At 36.0% G+C, this 18,873-nt stretch overlaps 1 protein-coding gene across 15 annotated transcripts in view; it reads left to right on the forward strand.

Moving 5' to 3' along the window:
- Nucleotides 1-18,873, forward strand: part of TRPM3 (transient receptor potential cation channel subfamily M member 3) — a 416,327-nt gene that overhangs the window by 272,801 nt on the left and 124,653 nt on the right. For all 15 annotated transcript variants that reach the window (XM_038125139.1, XM_038125133.1, XM_038125130.1 and 12 more), the window contains exons 2-4: nt 6,304-6,383; nt 7,020-7,224; nt 15,626-15,839. In XM_038125139.1, coding sequence (XP_037981067.1) covers nt 6,304-6,383; nt 7,020-7,224; nt 15,626-15,839 — 499 coding nt within the window. The remainder of the gene's footprint in view (nt 1-6,303; nt 6,384-7,019; nt 7,225-15,625; nt 15,840-18,873) is intronic.

Here is an 18,873-nt window from a genome sequence, read left to right on the forward strand (position 1 = left end):
TTGGTAGGAGAAATCCCATGAGGGGTTACAGACCATGTAGAAATCACAACTATGCAGGAAATCCATGAGCAGAAGAAAATTTTTAACTGAGAAACTCCCAGGGGAAAGCATTAAACGCATTTGATGTGTTTTCCCTTTCTAATAGGCCCCTATTTATGACAGTAGTAAAGATCAAACAGAGGTCTCGATAAACCTATCATCTGATCAAGTAAGGCTTTCTTATTAGAAAATGTTTATTTACTTATTTAAAGAACTTTTAACTTACAGCAATTCTGGTGAAATCACAAATATGTATGTGAAGAAACCTCATTAATTAAGTTGATAGGCTTCATTCTTCCTTTCATATGCTAAAATTCGTAAGAGGAAAACACTTTTTGAAAGTGTTCTTTACGTTATATCCTTCATTTTAATGGCATTTTCTTTAAAATTTTTCCCTTACACTTCTACCGATCTTAAGGAAGCCTGTAGGAACCTGAATGTCTACAGCAATTGTGGATCTAATAATTCTACCTAGTTCTTTTTAAAATATCTGTTAAGCTTTCAGTCAAACTGTCATAGCATGGATATTAATGACATATGCTTGTTCCATATAATGTCTATATAAAGCATAAAAGCACATTTCCACAGTAGCATTAGCAGAGATGTAACATTTTCATTTCTGTGTCCTTGCAGTAAGAGAAATATCAGATATAATTCCTAAAATCATTAACCATTGAATGAAAAGCTCCTAATTATTTTTAAATTACTCTGTTTCTTCTAAGTACTGTATAAAATTTTCATGTGGTAAACAATGCTAGGAGATAATTTCTGTAACATACTGTAACAAGAAATGACTGTATTCTATGCCTTCCTATTCTGTACTGCATACAACTTGATTTTCAAGACAATTCAGCATTGTTTTTGTAAGAAGTCTGATGATAAAGTGCTTGAGAAGCCTGCTAGAAAAAGAACAAAGCATACATAAGTACAGCTCTAGTGGGTAAAAGTCGGATTGCCAGTCTCTAAGATGATACTAGGAATACATTTCTGTTAGAAAATTAAATCTTTTGGGACAGCCCAATGATTCCTGAGTTAATGTTCAGATAAATTCCTAGTGCTTCAAGAATGACATAAAAGTACTTATAGTGCTTATAATTGCACAGTGTTGAAATGAGGCTTAGAAATTTGTCCCAAGCACACTTTGTAATAGTGTTAAACTGAAGCATTGCCCTCCTTTGTACTAATATAGCTGTAGAAATTTAGAGGTACAGGGTTGTTACTCAGAGTCAGTGGAATTTTCCCATTTGGTTAAAGAATACTAATCACATCAGTTTGCAATAGAATTGATACTGCTCTGTCGCCATATCCTCCTCTAATCCTCTCTGTAATTTGCTTCAGTAATACTTCATTGCCTGTCCAGGTTCTCTGTCCCCCTGCAAAGCAGAGAAAGGCTTCAAACACCTCTCTTTCCCCAATGAAACCTCTCTTTAAATGAGCAATGAGTACTGAGTTCATTGCTAAGTGGAGTTTTAGTATTTTGTTTCATAAACAGTGAGGTGGTGGAAGATTTTATTGTTAAATGGGCAGCATCCACTCTGAAAGCAGTATTTTGCAGTTGTACAATATTGAAACAAACACCTGTCTCTGTGTACTGGCTCTTTCTTCATTACACCTCAAAAAATAGAAATACGTATGGTGCTGGTAGTTTCATTGCCACACAGTCCTAAGTTAAAGCATCTTTAAATAAGCAGACAGTTGTAATTACCTTAGCATGAGTTGTATATGCCAACTCTGAAGTCCCTACCTGTAAAATCTCCTAGTGCCACTGGGTGACATGTGGGAATTAATATAGCCGTTATTTCTTTTGTTGATTTCTTAAGACAAAAGATGTGGCTTTTGCCCCATGTTACTCTGCAAGCTGAAACCTGAACGCAGGATCAATCTCCATAATTTTGTCAGGTTCAAATACTGATGTTTCACTTCAAAGTCAGTTGAGATTTTTAACCAGTAATCTTAGTCATAAGATCTTTCCTTTCTTTGCCTCACTCTTTCTCCATCGTCTCAACGAAACCAAATTCCCTAGTGTTAAAAACCAAGCTGTCTTTACCTGCTGACTCCCCATCATATTCTTTACCTCACTGAACTGTTTGCTAGCTGCTTTCTTGGCTGCAACTTCACCTTTGTCAATCTCCACAGACCATCTTTGGTCCAATCCTGTGTTTAAGAGATCTGACAAGATAAGCACACAATCTCTGGTTCAGAAACCTCACAGGTCACAGGTTTGCTGGAAAAGAATGTGAGTTTGTGTGTGTGTGTGTGTGTGTGTATGTGTACATTCTTAATACATACATTAATATTTACAAAACACATGTATGAATTTTACCCAAAAATTTAGGAAACCAAAAGACAAAAGCAATCTCACAGATTAGCCAGCCTAGCAGAAGTTTCTCCACATGTGTGATGGCGTAAGAAATTTAAAAGTTGATGCATATTCTCAGCCTTGCCCATGCTGGGCCCATCAGAGCTAATGTATGTGCGGAACAGTTTTGTGCTTGTGTGTTCATCATTACCAAGGGTGGACAGAATATTTTTCATGCAATATATGCACCCTTAATAATAAGGAAAGGAAGGGATGTAGGCATATGTAGGCATAGAGAGGAGCTAATGCAAACATGGTGGTGGGGGTTAAGAGTCAAAACACTTCATGTATTGAAAACTTTTGAAGTAAGCAACTAAACCTATGTTATTGCTAGTTACTAAAATAAAAATTAAGGTATTGTTCATATGAAAATGTTGTTCATCCGTGTTAATATCAAGAGGGCACAGTAAAGAAGTAGTCCCCACATTTGTAAATATTCAACTTGTGGTTAAAGTTACCAGCTTTTAATTACCATGAAAACAATGCAGCTGCTGGTTTCTGAAGACAAAGGTTTGTGTTTATGAAAAGTTATAGGCACTACAGAACAGCACTTTTGGTGGGAAACAGTGACAAACCCCCAGTTTCTTTGGCAAAATGCTATTGTTGATTATTTGCAATATATTTTAGCAGTGTATAGATTTCTGAGTTGCCCAATAAAAACACTGCTTTCATTCTTTGGAGCTTAACAGTCTCTCCTGTGTTCTCAAGCTCTTTCCAGCTAAGTAGAGTGTTTCTTTTGATGGGTTGGTTTTCCTGAGTCAAACTTAACTCAGAGCATCTTATCACACTTTGACCAGCTCACTTTCTCAGGGGCAAAAAGAGGAGACAAAAAGCCCATCAAGGCTTGTGCCAGTTAAATCCAAGCTCTCAAGGGATTTGTTTTTCTTTTGGCGTCAGATCAGATGTTCAAACCAAGGGGTGTTGTGGGGCTGTGGGTGAGTGCCCACTGAACCCTTAACAAGGCTAATCCCACAGCAGCACATTCCAAGCAGCTAATGGGTGCAAGGGCTTTGCTGGCTCCCCCGTGGCTGCGCCGCGGTCAGAGCGAGCGCCTTGCGCGGGGCCAGGCGCAAAGGCGTTATTAGCAATGACCAGCGGCGGCGAAACGTGGGCAGCAGGGTTTGCTCCGGGGCAGCCTTCAGCGCCAAGCCTGGCACTCAGGTAAAGAAAAGAGAGAAAGAAAGTGTTCTTGGTGGGATTTTGCAGCGAGGTTAATAAAAAGAGAGACTCACCTGGAGAGTTAAACTATGAATAAACTGAATTAAAGTATGGCATGTACTTCATGAATTCACTGTGGACTTTATATTGTCTCATTAACCATTACTGAAGGAGTCTTTGAAGAGAAAGAGAAGATAAGCTTCTTGCTCTACTAGTCTTGAAAATACTTTGCTATAGCCTTCTAAACTTTTTATTACTGTACTAATTTGCATTATAAGTAAGAGTTTAATGCAGACAGTTTAGTTATTAATATGTAGATTTCCTGAAGTTATTCTGTTATGAAGACTCTACAGCAAGTAGTATCATTTATTATATCTCTGAGCATTATAGTTCCTTGCAAATTATATCTGTTGCAGAAAGATAACTGGGATGGGGCAGTGTAACCAGATGCTTTCTTTTAAATTTGGAAGGACAAGGAATTATTAGATTACAAAATCACGTATTTTGTCATCACAACTTTGCTGGTTTGGAGAGTACATTGTTTGAGATCTAAAAGCTGGAAAGTATCTTTTCCTGATGTGAATAAAGGAGATTTTAAACCCAATTATTATTTTTACAATATTACCTTTGAATAAGTGTGATGAAAATTCAAATACAAATTATTATTTTTGTTATTAACTTTTTTTTAATGCAGCTGTGTTTCTTTTCCTCTTGCAAAAACTATATGAGAAAGAGTAGGAAAACAAATTTTAAATGTCAGTTTCTTGGATTGTGAAAGCTTGCTTTTATATCTAGTGAAAAAATTTCAGTGAAGTATCTGTTATGGCACCTTTTCATACTGGAACTTGGGATAAATTTAGCTAGTGACCACCTTTAGAAAAGACACATTAGTTTTATGTAGCCAGGAAATTCATTATGGTAAATTGTTTGCAGAAAATGATGAAAAGAGTAATACATTTAATAAAAGATATTTAGAAGTTATAATAAATTAAATCTCAAGGCAGTCTCTCTTAGGTGAGTATTACTCTTTTAGCTTTCAGAATGTCTATTTAACGATACTTTGTTCAAAAAAACCCATATCTTGCCCAACCTTCTCTTTGCTACCAAGAGAAAAAACAGTCAAATACAGTTTTATTTAAGACTTTTTTTTTCTGACTGTAAAAGTGATGCTAGGTATCTGCTAGTCCTACAAAATATTAATTTCAGCAGATTTTTGAAATAAAAATGCCTCTAGACTAAAGATAAAATATTACTAAATAGCACCAGTAACCACTAGATCCAGCAAGGAATTTTTTTTTTCTGTAAAAAGCAGAAGAATAAATTCTATATACTGGGACTGATAAGTAGTAGACATAGCTAGAAATTCTTGTGATGTTATTTTATAGTTTGTGCTAGTGACATTCACCCACTCCAAGAAATTTCTTTAGTTTACAGTAATTTTCATATGTATCAGAAGCAGAGGGTTCTGGTTTTAAACATGGAAAACAGGATACAGATCAACAGATTGAGTTGACAAGAAGGTAACATTAGTGATGCAACATTAGTTAGTTAAAGTAATATATAGGTGTTATTTATATACCCTTGCATAGTAAAAAGTAACATTAATTAGTTACATAGGCAATTTCAAAAGTTGTCCTTTCATAGAGGCAAAATGCTCACATTTCCATTAAATTGTTTTAAGTTAATTTCGCATTACTTAATTCTCAGATAATTTTGTCATAGTCCACAGTTTATAGCTCTGTTTATGCTGTGCAGTTAAGTGGGAAAATTTATTATTTAAATGTTTAAGTTAATCAGTTTTAAATTAATTTTGAAAGGACAGCTTCAACTCATCTTATTAAATGAAATAATAGCGTTCTGGGTGTGTGAATGTTTTAGAGAGCTTGCCAGAACTCTTATGGAGTGAGGATTTCCTAGATTGTTAAAAATATTTCAGACTGAAATTCTCTCCTGTCATGTTTTGTGTCTGTTCTTCTCTTTTCCCTTTTTCTTTCCTACCCATCTCTCTGTTTGAAAAGATTTCTTGTTTATCTGACAATTAAGACTATGTTGCAGGAAATTTCCTGCTTTTATGTGAATATGTGATGGAAGAACTTGAGTGTTATGAACAACCATAGCTACTATTTTAGAAGCTACCTCCCAATCATCGGACTCAATGTATTAAAATTTTTTGTGTCTTGTTTCAAAAACAGATCTTCCTATTTTTTTTTCCTTTTTTTTTTCTTTTTTTTTTTTAAGGGGTCAACATAGAAACCGTAGTTTCTGCCTCTGTGTTAAACAGCACTCTCAGTGCTTGTGTAAAAATGCTTCAGGTAATTTTGTTGGTTTGGTTGTAAGTTTTTTTTAATTAGAGCTGGCTTAGTTGTATCACTGATATGGAAACAGAGGTGTTTTTAGTGAATAAGTGTAGGGGTTTTTCTGCCATGCAGAAAGAGTTTGAGTTAATTTTTCTCCAGAGATTTCTTCCTCTGTGTCCTGATTTAGGACACTCTGTTAGGAAAATATGGTAATAGCAAAGAGATCATCTGGCTAGTGAATAAGAAAAGAATATTAAAACTTTCTGTTGGGTGCTTAGCTCTAGAAGAGAAACATAGTCCTAATGGAATGTTTGCCCTCTACAAAATATGCACTGTTTATCTGAAGAGTCAGTGAAATTTCCTCTTCTGTTTAAAATTTTTCTACCATTGTACTGTAAGTTGTGTATAATATGAAAACAGAGCTCAAAGTATTTCTTTTCTCTTTTTTAGGCACAGAAATCATGGATAGAAAGAGCATTTTACAAGAGAGAATGTGTCCATATCATACCCAGCACCAAAGACCCCCATAGGTAATTGCATGTTACTTGTGTGAAAAATGAAAGTTGGTTAAAAAATAAGTTTCTCTATATATGTATGCATAGAATGGATCTGGATATAAATATTTTGTAAACTTATTTGTTCAGAAGGTGTTTGAATTACATCTGGAGTGACGGATTATGATGGGAACAATTTGTTTACATTTCAAAACTTATTTCGTAAGAAAAAAGGTAAATCAAGGGTGGGTCAGCATCTGTGTTTAATTTCCTTATCTTCTTAGCTCAATATTCAATGCACCGAATATTTACCTAAATTGGATGCATGACATACAACATTGTCAAAAGCAAATAGATGCATTAAACTAGCAATTTAAAATTTCTGCTAATCCATGCAAAAGCTGATTACTTGTCCCGATGTTACTTGTTCTTTAATTTAATTTTGCACATATTTAGAACAAAGCATGATTTTTTTGAAATACAGGAGAGTCCAAAGTAAACAAGACATAAGGGGAAAAAAGGTAATATATGTATTTTGTTGCTTCCATACATAAAGGCTTCAGGAAAGGAATCAGCAGAGCTGAAAAGGGGTTGGGTTTTTTTTGTGGTTTGTTTCCCTGTCCAGTTTATACAGGCACACGACTCGGGTTTTCTGTTTGTTTAATGTGATAGGTGTTGCTGTGGGCGTCTAACAGGTCAACACGTTGGACAGCCTCCCAGCGCCTCCGTTACTCAGAATGAGAAAAATGAAACAAGGCTTGCTCGCAATGACATCCAGTCAGAGAAGTGGTCCATCAGCAAGCACACACAGCTCAGCCCGACGGACGCCTTTGGAACCATTGAGTTCCAAGGAGGAGGCCACTCCAATAAAGCCATGGTAACCATGTTTTTCTTTTAGATAAATAATGCTACTAGCTAAAAGTAAGCATTCACAAAGAATGGACAATGTTCTTTCTTAACTTCATGCTAAAGTATTATTGAGTGTACGACCTGAATGTATGTTTTTATGTATCACGTGCCAAAGAGTGGGTGAACAAAATTAACTGTAAAAGCTGGAACACAGTGTCAGAGGAGCTACCTTTATGAAAGCTGAAGGCACATTAATGTTCAGCTGTCCTAATTTTATTCCAATGGCTACTCATCACTCTTTTTCTGAAGAATTTTAGAATTCAGCTATGATTTCCCATTGCTGGCTGTGTCTGCAAAGCTGACAGATTTTAACCATACCAGATTTCCATTAATATTCCTCCAGACGTGTACAGGAAGATAGACCAGTTAGACTTACGGTTCATATTTCAGTGAAATAAGAGGGTCCAGGAAGTGTCTAATCTAGGAACTACAAAATCCCTTAATCAAGAAGTTACTCCTTCCCTGTTGTGCGGTACCAAAGTGCATTGATCTGGAGGCTTTGTTCCACTAACTTGGAGAAACGTTTCTAGCACACACACTAACTCATGAGTGAAACTCTTCTATGTACTATTACATGAAAGGAACAATCTCTCTGGCTCTATCTAAACTGCAGAAGTTGGATCTTTGGGAATGACAGAGGAGTATGTGCCTAGGACTTCATGGCCAATACACTGCTTTGGCAGTGAGGGCAGAAGCTGAACTCCTGGGCACTTCGCAGAATAACCTGCCCAGCATTCCAGTACTGTTTTCTGTGCATGAATTCTTCCCAACAGGTGACTCAGATCTGTCACAAAAGAGAGACTAGAGACAGTGAAAATCTCAGGTATTATGCTAGCGAGGGCAAAGAATTTTCCTCAGATGTGTACAGAAGTGCTGGAGTTGGAATAACTTCTCAAGTGGATGGTTCTGTTTGTGCAGATGGATTGCTTGTGTGATAGAAGCTAGTAAGCACTGCTGCACCAAGAAACAGAAAATTAGGTAATTTCTCTGAGAGTATCATAGACATCATATGCTGAATTAATAACCAATCACCTAAAAATTTGCAAGGCCTGAGGTCCGAAGACACAGTAATGAATGTTATTAATGATATATGGATTCTTTGCATTGGATCAGTTTCATGAGAAGTGGTAAGAGCTTCTTCAGTGATGTCCTTGAAGATTGCTATAAGGCAATAAACAGTCCTACCCAGACATAAGTAGTCTTGTGGAGCCAAGAAATCATGAAGGTTTTAGGGAAGCTGTTGACACCAATTCTCTTAGAGGATTTCTCATCTTTCCTGGGATTCTGATGTCCTGGAATAGAGACAGGACACGCTCTAAGATTCATGCTGTGTGCTCAAAGATGTACAATTGAAGTGCAACTGTGGAGATAAAACTGGAAGTCAGCATAAAGGAAAGAAAAATATTGTCACAGAGCGCAGTCAGGAGTGAAATAATGAACAATTTAGAAAAAATAAAAAAGAGAATGAAAAAAGGGACTTAAACTCTCAGAAAACTAGATAACAAGTTAAAACTTAGGGATAAAGACAATGCATTTATTGCTGGAAACTCTCCAGATTTATTTCGTCAGACTAGAATCAAGAAGCTGCACATGCCATCTATTTGTAATCATTAAAGCCCATCCAAAACATGGGAATAAAACACATTCTCTATTCATTAAAAAAAAAAATCAACAAAAAAACACCAACTATAAAATCTCCAGAAATTTGATTATTCCACTGGTGGGAAAAGTGCTTCAAATTAAACAATCCAGTAAATATCTCTCAAATGAGTTTTGTGACTGCTTACCAGCAGTGAGAAAAATGCCTTTTATAAGACCAAAACACAAATTAGGAGGCTTGCATAACAATTTAAATGGAAACAGATAAAAGAATTTTGTTATAATGTGTTTGTCACAGAAGCAGCTTGAAGATGTCCTTGTGTTTATATATCCATACCCAAACATTATTTTAAGGTAGAATATGGTCAAAAAGCTGCCTAACTACTTGTTGCAGTTTTATTAATAGAAAGGTAAACTCCTATCTTTTAATTTACTGGGTACTAATAAAATTTAACAAATAATAAAATTTAACAAATCCGTGGTTTCTGTGGAAGCCAAGAATTTGCTCAATCAAAGGAACCCACCAACTTTTTCATAAGAAGAGGGAAAAAGGAGATTTATTGATAAAATAAGGCTTGAAAAAAAAGGAGTAAGTACATAGTAGCTCCTGGAAATATTTTTGTTCAGCTGTATATTTTCAAACCATTGCAGAGAATCTGATCAGTGTGGATAAGGGAAGAAAGATAAAGGGGAGAAAACATGAGAGATATATTCCTCTCTAAAAATGTGTTAGTAATTTTCTAGGTACTGGCTATCAAATAATGCTATAGCATGTAAGCTGGTTTTTGCTGCCAATCAGGGTAAGTTTATATTGTACCTATTGGCTAATAAAGTCACCTTACAAAGTAGCAAGATTTGGCAAGCTGACCAAATCAAAGAAATCTTCAAAGGAAAAAATTGGCATTAAATTTTCCACCTATTCCCTATTTTATTTCCTGAAATGGATGCCCACACGTAAAAATTACTAAGCAAGGGAAACTTCAAACTAAGAAGTATTTTCTTGGTCTCTGCTTACAGCAAAATTGGTAAATTGTTCGGAATTGGACTTCAAAGAATTAGGTGGAATTTGTTTATAGGAACCATAACCTTAGATTTATAATGGGGAAACCAGGAGTCAATTAATGGAACAGTCAAGTTCAATGTAAAACTTAACAGATAAGTAACAGAATTATACTTTAATACAAAATATATACTAAGTGTAATTATACTTTTCATGATACATTAATATATCAGTTTCCACCAGACAACAAACAAATCTTTAGCTATGGAAATGAAAATGATACTGAAATTCTTACAGAACACATGGATTTGGAACAAAACAGCAAAGATACAGGTTTACATGTTGTAATTAGAACTGACTGGGCCATTAATTTCATTTCCACAGCCACATGGAACAAAAATTCCCAAACAGAATGACTTTTGCTAATGCCATGGAGTAGTGAAGTATCTTCAGTGCAGCTGCATTGTTGTATTGCACTAAATAGTTATTTAGTTGTTTGCACTGGGTGTTTGGTAATATGCATTGTTGACATGTTGTATCCTATCACCACATGGTCTTCCCCTTTCCCCGATGTCAGTGTGGTGTTCTCTCCCCGGTTTGCCCCTCCCCTCGCCCAAACTCACTTGTATCCCACTGGCTGTGGCCCCCGTCCTCCACCCCCCTTCCCCTCAGCTCAAAATGCCCGCCAGAGGAGGTCACTGCCTCTTTTTCATCTGGGGGGTCACCTGCATGATCTGATGTCTCCTATCAAGGAAATAAATTTATGACTTAGTCCCCACCAGGAGAAGAGCTCTTCTCGTCCTTTGCCTTTTGTCCATGTAAGATCGTGTGGGCTGGGGTCCATAGCTGGCTGGATTGGACCCGAACAGCTTGTCAGACACGGATTCTTACACTGCACTATCCTCCTTAAATCAATCATACAAATAGCTTAATAATTTGTGCAGGATATTACATAGAAACACATAGCTGAGATTAGGTAACACTGTTTAACAAGATCAATTACTAAAAAGGCCTTTCCTTCAATTTCATGCAACTACAGATGATCCTGCAACAAGACTGTGGTATTTAGATCTCTGTCAATCTCATATTTTCTTTACAAGTGACTCATTCTATTAGTATGTAAGAAATGCAATTAAAAATTTTGCTTGTCTGCAATTAATTTATTTAATAGCAGATTTTCAAATTTAACAACTGTAAAAAAATGTGAGAGGCATGTGGATGTACATAAATTTTATTAATAGGTTTTGTAAATAAAATTGAGAAAAATGCAGGAAAACTAATAAAATATTATCTGCTTACACTAGTCAGCTCTTTGCTGTTTAAGAAGTAACACGCTTAATCCAACTTTATATTAGCATTTTATTAAATCAGAGAGCAATTATCAAACTCATGTGAGTGATTCCATTCCAATTAAGAGCAGTATTCTGAAAAATTTGAAAATGTGTTCTGTTCATTAGTGTACCAATTAAGACAATCTTTCTGAGATGCATTGTGCACTGCGCTTTTGAGCAAACTAAACCCATTTTTTTAATACACTATATGCCTTTATACCCACACACACACACACACACACACACACACACACACACACACACACTCATTCTCTCATTAACTGCTGGGCCTGGATTGTCTATAAACTTCTTTAAAGGATTGCTCTTTGAAGAAATAAAATTTCTTTCATCATGGTTTTTCAGGGTTAAATGGAAGATGGTTGTTTGAAAAGCCTTTGGTGAGTTAAATAGATTCCTCCTCACTGAATGCATTTCAATGATACATTTCATATGCAGAGTAAAATCCTAAAATAAGTTTGCAGCTGCAAAAGAAAGGAAGTTTACTTCAGTGTTATCTGCTTAACTTTTCTTATGGTGTAAGGAAACATGAAAGAACAACAGTAGAATTTCAATGAATATTAACAGTTACTTAGATGAAGTTGTTAATATTCAGATCCTTAAAATTTTATTATTTGGAAGTCAGTCACAGAAAAAGGTATTTTTCTTGGTTAAAAATGCATTGAGTTTTATAAAAACTGTATAAAAAGGATGCCAAAAGTCATCAGGGCTTTTGAGAGGAAAATAAAGATAATCATATAACTTGCATAAACCATGAAAAGGCAGCAAACATTGTTTCTGTCATAGTAAATTACTTCTTAAAAAATATTTACAGAATTTAAAAGATGGTGTTCTACATGGACAAAAAGGGGAAATAACACAGAGAAACCTTTATCCAAAGCCCATTTAAATCATTGATAGAGAACCAATCTGGTTTCAGTCTAAGTAACAGGGGTTTTGTCTAATAAAGTGAGAATTACTTTTTTTTTTTTTTTTTTTTTTTTTTTTTTTTTTTTTTTTTTTTGTGAGGATCATGCTTTTGGGGCAACCAGTCTTTAATTTGAAGACATATCTGTAGTGATAGAAACTTAAATAAGTTACCAAAAAGAAACACAGGAGCAATGTTAGAATGCAGATCACAAATGTTGTCTGAATAGATTTACTTTCAGAAATACATCAAAATTCTGAGTCTCTTTAATTTATTCACTGACACTCTCATCTGCAATCATTCCCCAAGTACTTTAATGAGACAGCTGTGCTTAAGTAATAGAGTAGTTATTCTGTTTCTCAGGAACTTTGACTTTTGCCCTGGGGCCCTGGAGTCGAACTTGGAAATGTCTGGCTGTTTGACTGATGGTGGGCATAGATTTGTTTTAGAGAACACTTGACAAAAAATGTGAAACAACAAATGCACTCTTGTTGACTACCACTATGCTGGTCTGGGATGAAATGGGCATTGCAGCTTGAGGTTGATGCTTTGTCCTTTCACATTCTGGCAGTTGATGCCAGTCAGGTCAGTCTGTAGGTTTTGTGATTCAGAACTGTACTTCTGCTTCCTAACTTGCCCTGCTTTGCCGACACATAAAAACAGAATTCTTGCATCCTATCCCTATACTTTTCGCATCCTATCCATATACTTCTCCCATAAAGAAAGGGCTAAATCATTTCCCATTAAAACTGGTAATTTCTACAGCTGACAGATACCCCAGGCATGGAATTTCATAGCATAACAGCATAGTGGTTTGGCTTAGATTCAAATTTTGTATCTGCCTCCAGAGGCTATAGCAGGAGAATTCAGAAACAAAATAAATACTCCTTAACATTCTAAGCAAAAACTGATAGGGATAAATATTCTATTACAAGATTGGAAGATATGAGTTTTTGTTACAGGCTAAAGTGGCCTTAAAGGTGTGATTTATAACTTAATGTAAACTGTTAAAAATAGGACAGAAGAATTCTCTTCAAGTTACTAGCTAACACATTAAGTAATGGCAAAAGAGTAAATTCAAGTATGCCAAACTAAAAATTGCCTCTCTAAGAGCAAAAATTATTCAAATAGCCATAAAAATTGAATGCTATGCACAAATGAAAAATCATGTTTGGCATCCTTGCCAAAAACTTCTAAACCACTAAATCTTTTCTCACTTGATTTCAATTTTAATTTACATGAAGGAACCTTAGATAATTATTTTTCCTTAAATTTCCACTTTGTAAAGTAAAATTATACTAAGTATAAAGGGGTTTTTCCTGCAGTATAAAAAGAAAGCAGTTGGCTCTAATACAAGTTGGCTACATTTCAAATAAATGCAAGAAAATGCTGCTTTCTTAATCACTTTATAGATTTATATTTATTGGAATTCAAAGGTCTTCATGTATAAGGAGAGTAATACATAGACTTTAAAAGGTAAGGCCAGTGAAATCACACATTCTGAGGTATTTTTAATAAAATCAAAAGAATAAAAAAACAAAGAAAAAAGTAGTCACTGTCCAGGTTAGATAATAAACATCTGATGCCATTTGTGCCTTCATCTTAGCGTCATCCCAGATGATGGAATGGCATGTTTTCAGCATATTTTCAATGTATGGTCACTGCCAGTATGAATTCACCTTAATTATCTTCTGAAGACTTGCAGTCTGTCTTCACCACAAAGCAGAGTAAGGTACCAGTGATTCCAAACCAAAGGCTCCATAGCTTGACCAACAGAGTTTTCATGTAGGCCTCATGAAGGATGTTGTCTGTGAATGCTTCCAGGTGCCCTTTGCAGCCTCAGATCTATTTTAAGACATGAAAAAGGGGAAAAAAAGGATCGTTCTTCTTATTTCACACCCTCTGGTGTGTTAAAACTTTGACAACCCTCGAATCCCAATTTAAAAACTTTTAATGTTTCTATTTAGTCAGTGGGATCAGGTGCCATACAAGATTTTATCTCACACTGGAAATTGACTGAGTAGCTACTGAGGAGGCAGTTCATCTATGTTAATGAACTTGACAGGCATGAAAACAGTGTTTTTTATGTCCAGTAGATGTTGTGAGTTTGCCTGGCTGCTGCAGAGAACATTACTGATGCACTGGGGTGAACGTACATTCCCAAGTTCTTACTCAGCTTTTGGTTTGGCTGTGCCCCCACCAACTAATTGTGCAAACAGGCTTCTACTTCCAGAAATGTTAGCAGTAGATGTTTACTGTGCAACAACCCATTCTTGTAAAAAATCCTCTTTATTAGCAATTTCCTCTGGAAAATGTCAGGTCTTTATTTCTTACTCAACTAGAAAGGAAACCACTTTATTATCATATGGTTTTTATTATTTTTTTTATTTTTATTGCTTAAAGATAGCAAACTTTTGGCAAGAAATACTGATTAGATGTGTCAAAAAGGGATAAAATTATTACTTAATGTGTATGGATATTATACTACCTAGCATGTTACAATAAACATATTAGGACTAATTATTCCTCAGGCTGAAGGCAAAGGCATGCACCTGATGCCTGTGCTGACAACCCATCAAGGGAAAGGCTGCTCTACAGGTGTTGATTCAATCAGAAGTTTCACAGACGAGTGAGTGGTTTCCGCTACCTATTTTATTTTATTAAGAGGGTCCTTCCAGATCTTAGCAGCTATAGAAAGATTTTTTTCCTCTTTCTGCTATGTAACTAGAAATGAAAAAATTATCACATGCCCTGTCACAGGTTTTGTGAAACAGCAACAGAAAGAGAAGGAGAAAGGCCTGTAATGGAGAGAGGCATGTATTTGTGTGACATGGTAGTGCTGTAAGAATTTTGAATACAGTTGTTATCTTTGAGCACACACAGATGGGTATGATCTCCCCTGGCACAAACTGCTGCATGTGTAGCACAGAAGGGCCAGCAACTGGAAATGCATGAATTTGTTTCACAGCCCTTTTAGGATCTAGAGTTTTCTAAGGCAAGATCATAAAATTGTACATAGTTAGCATTCTTTCATCTGGAAAGTATCAGTTTGGTAGTTTTCCTCAGTTTAAACCTATATGTGCTTGAAGAACTGGGTTTTTATCTGTTATTTCTTACCTTTTCATGGTTTGACTTCAGTAAGTTGAAAATTATGTACAAGTAAATACACAGTTGTGACCCTGACTACCTAGGTGACCTTTGGCAGACCTCTTACATTTTTGTCCAGTTTTTGCATTTATAAATTGAAGACATTAATCTTTCAAGCATTGCTAAGGATTTTGAAACAATTCATTTCCTAATTTCCTAAATAAAGAAAATTATCCAGCCTTTGAAGTGCAAGTGTTCCATTATTCCTAGCTTCTCATCTAGGAAGCTAATCATCGGGTTAGCAAATACTTATCGGTTTTGTCATCAAAAAAAGTGATCTATTGGGCACAGATAATATACATTAAAAACCAACGGTTATAACCACCCTTCTTTTCTCTACTCTCTACTGTTGTCCTTGTTCCTGCAGTATGTACGTGTGTCTTTTGACACAAAGCCTGACCTTCTTCTGCATCTGATGACCAAAGAGTGGCAACTTGAGCTCCCCAAACTTCTCATCTCCGTGCACGGGGGCCTTCAGAATTTTGAGCTTCAGCCAAAACTCAAACAAGTCTTTGGAAAAGGACTTATTAAGGCTGCAATGACTACTGGAGCATGGATATTCACTGGAGGAGTAAACACAGGTAAGAGCAACATTGAAATAAAAGCACAGTGGCATCTACGAGACTTCATCACAAAAAAAAAAGGGGAAAAAGTAGGAATTATGAGATTAGAAAGCTGTTCTATGTTTTATTTTATTAGTAATTTCTGTACTATGTGAAAACAAGAAAATGCAAAGTTCATACCAACCTGGCAGCTGGTATAAAACAGCATAAAAGGTTTGCTAACATATGAAAAGCCCACTTTGGAGAAGAAAATAAAACCTCCTGCAAGGCAATTGTATTAGTATATCACCAAGGAAGAATTTATAAGGTCAGCTGTGAGCTGCAGGGAAGGACTACTAGTCAAAGAAGTCCAACTCTTATTACACAAAACTGAAAATGCTTTCATCCAGAAAGGACCTTTATTTTACTCAATCAGGTGATCCAAAGTATTAAAGGAAAAGAATTCTGGTTTTTGGATGTGGTGGGAAACATCTTCCTTACTTATAGAGAGCTCAACCTAATGTTTTGCTATTACATTTTCATCAAGAGCAGTATCTACCATTTCTAGTCAAAGAGCATCTGTGATACACCAAACAGGTGTCCTAGGGACCCAAGACAGCAGCTGGCCCAGCTCTGCTAGCAGACAGCATGTACACTTTGGGAATAAGCTGCAAAACGTAGGTCCCTAGACAAAAAATTCTGGCATTGACATCTCAGTTACCCTCCCTGAAGGAGGCAGAAAGGCGGAGAGATTCAGGGAAAAGTTAAAAAAGTTCTGCTACAGAGAATTGCAAAAAGTTTTGAGCTAGACACAAATTTGTAAATTCTTATGTCATTCTCATTTGCTGCAGTAACAAAGCTCTAATTTTTTACTTTAGTAAGAGTGTATCTTCTTACCGTCTCTGAAAAACAATGTAATCATTCTATTGTGTGTTAATTTTAGTGCATGGTGGATCAACTCCTGCATGTTTGAATATATATGTTTAGTAGAAGTCTTGGACTTGGTTTTCAAAGCACATCAAATTTAAAACAGTACTTAGATTTATCACAGCAGCAATACATCCCGCTGGCCGCCCTGCATGGCTTGAGTTGCAGTCAGAGGGCTCAGAGACCTTGGCACAGAGCCCAAGACCCCTGTGCCTTTGTTTTTGATCCGTGGAAAAAATTACCAACCTTATATGAGGATCTGAAAGCCATGAAAGTTTAGGTAGAATGATAGTTAGTTTGTCATAGGGTGAAAAGTAGAATTTTGGGGTTTGTATAATGGGGGTTCGGGGAGGCAAGATGGAGGAATCTGGGCATGTCCAGTCTTTCTCCTTCTTCTTCTTGGCCTCCATCTTCTGCTGTGATGGTGGCACTTTTGGATTGGTTTAGAGTAGATATGGACTGTCTAACATAGGTGATAGGTAATGGAAAATAATTGTAAATAAAGTACACATAGTTTTTAGTATAAAAAGATACCACCACCCTGAGGGTGGACAGTGTGCCTTGGGCTGACCTGCTGAACGGACCTCAGTGGGTCAGAGAAAGAATGTACTAGATAAGAGAAAATAAACAACCTTGAAAACCAGAACAGAAGAATCCTGACTCCTTCTTCAACTGCCAGACTGGGAAAAGAGACTTTTAATGTTCTCAGGGCCATCTTGACCAGCAGAGATTCCAAGATACAAGTAGCACAGAATCATAGAATATGTTGAGTTGGAAGCAACCCACAAGGTTCAAAGAGTCCAGCTCCTGGCCCTGCACAGGACATCCCCAGAAATCACACCACGTGTCTGTGAATGTTGTCCAAAGATTTTTTGAACTCTGGCAGGCTTGGTGCCTGAAGAAAGCAAAGAGGCATAGTTTTTGGAGTGTTAGATAAATAGACAGAAATGTAATATGCCCCACATCTCTTCAAAATAAAGAATAAAATCAGGTTAATGTTGATCTGTGCACTCTGGTGGTAATAATATTAGTTGTCAGATACTCTCGTCCTGATGATGGCAAAGACAGATGTAAGTTTTGTATTAAAATTACATCAGAAGAATGTACATGTTGTACACTTAATACAGTTGATTACCAGAGCAACTGTAGAAATCAAAATACATTTTTTTTTTTAAAGGACGAACGATAACACTTGTACTTAGCAAATGCACAACTGCTTCCTACCATTTTTCAAATCCTCATATTCGCAAATGCCAGAACAATACAAATGAACCGGGAAAGTCATCATAAATGCTGTTGAAAAGGGCTGTTTTTCTTAGACAAAACAATATAGTTCAAGTGGCTCTCTGCTGTTTTAAAAACAAACAATTCAAAAATAAATTTTGCAATATCAATAATCTCTTGTTTCTTTAATATCTGGAGGAAAGCAGTTGATTGCTCTAGGACTAGGTTTTCAAACTGCATAGCTGAAAATTATTTGTGAAATCATAAAAACTGAGAATTTCTCGGTACAGTCTCTTTTGTTGAAGATGAATATTAAAATTGAGTTTCTCTTATGGAAAATTATAACTGAAATGTCCTGAAATACTGCTGCTAGACTGAGAATCAGTGATGTGGGAGAGACAGAGCATACCTGGCTATAACCAAGACTGTTGTTCTGAAAATTCATGTCATGCTGAAAGTTGTTTATTCTAAACAAGAGAAATTTTTGCAGTCTGGATAGATTTTCTGTTTAAAATCCTTTAGGCTGTTGGATCACTGCTTAATTCATAGCTGATGGCAGATACAGTGTTGGGGTTTTTTTAACCTTCCACCACAGGAGGAATACTAGACTCAAGGACTCAGAGGATCTGTTAGGTTGTGGGGAGTTTTCTTACATTTATAGTCATTTACAGTTCAGAAAACTAAAACCAAAATCATAACAATTGTGTGACTGTAATTTCTATCCAGTCATCTTGAAATCATGAAATTTAAACAATATGGAAACTCAGCAACTGAGAATCAGGTAATATTTGCAGCAAACCCACAGGTCTGCTTCAGTGCAGCCACATCCTAAAAATAGTTGTTAATAGACAGATTAAATTAATAATTAAAATATTTAAATTAATAAATTAAAATATTATTTTATTAAATGAATGGAGAAATG

The sequence above is a fragment of the Motacilla alba genome, chromosome Z, assembly GCF_015832195.1.
Source record: "Motacilla alba alba isolate MOTALB_02 chromosome Z, Motacilla_alba_V1.0_pri, whole genome shotgun sequence".
NCBI classification, from domain to species: domain Eukaryota; kingdom Metazoa; phylum Chordata; class Aves; order Passeriformes; family Motacillidae; genus Motacilla; species Motacilla alba.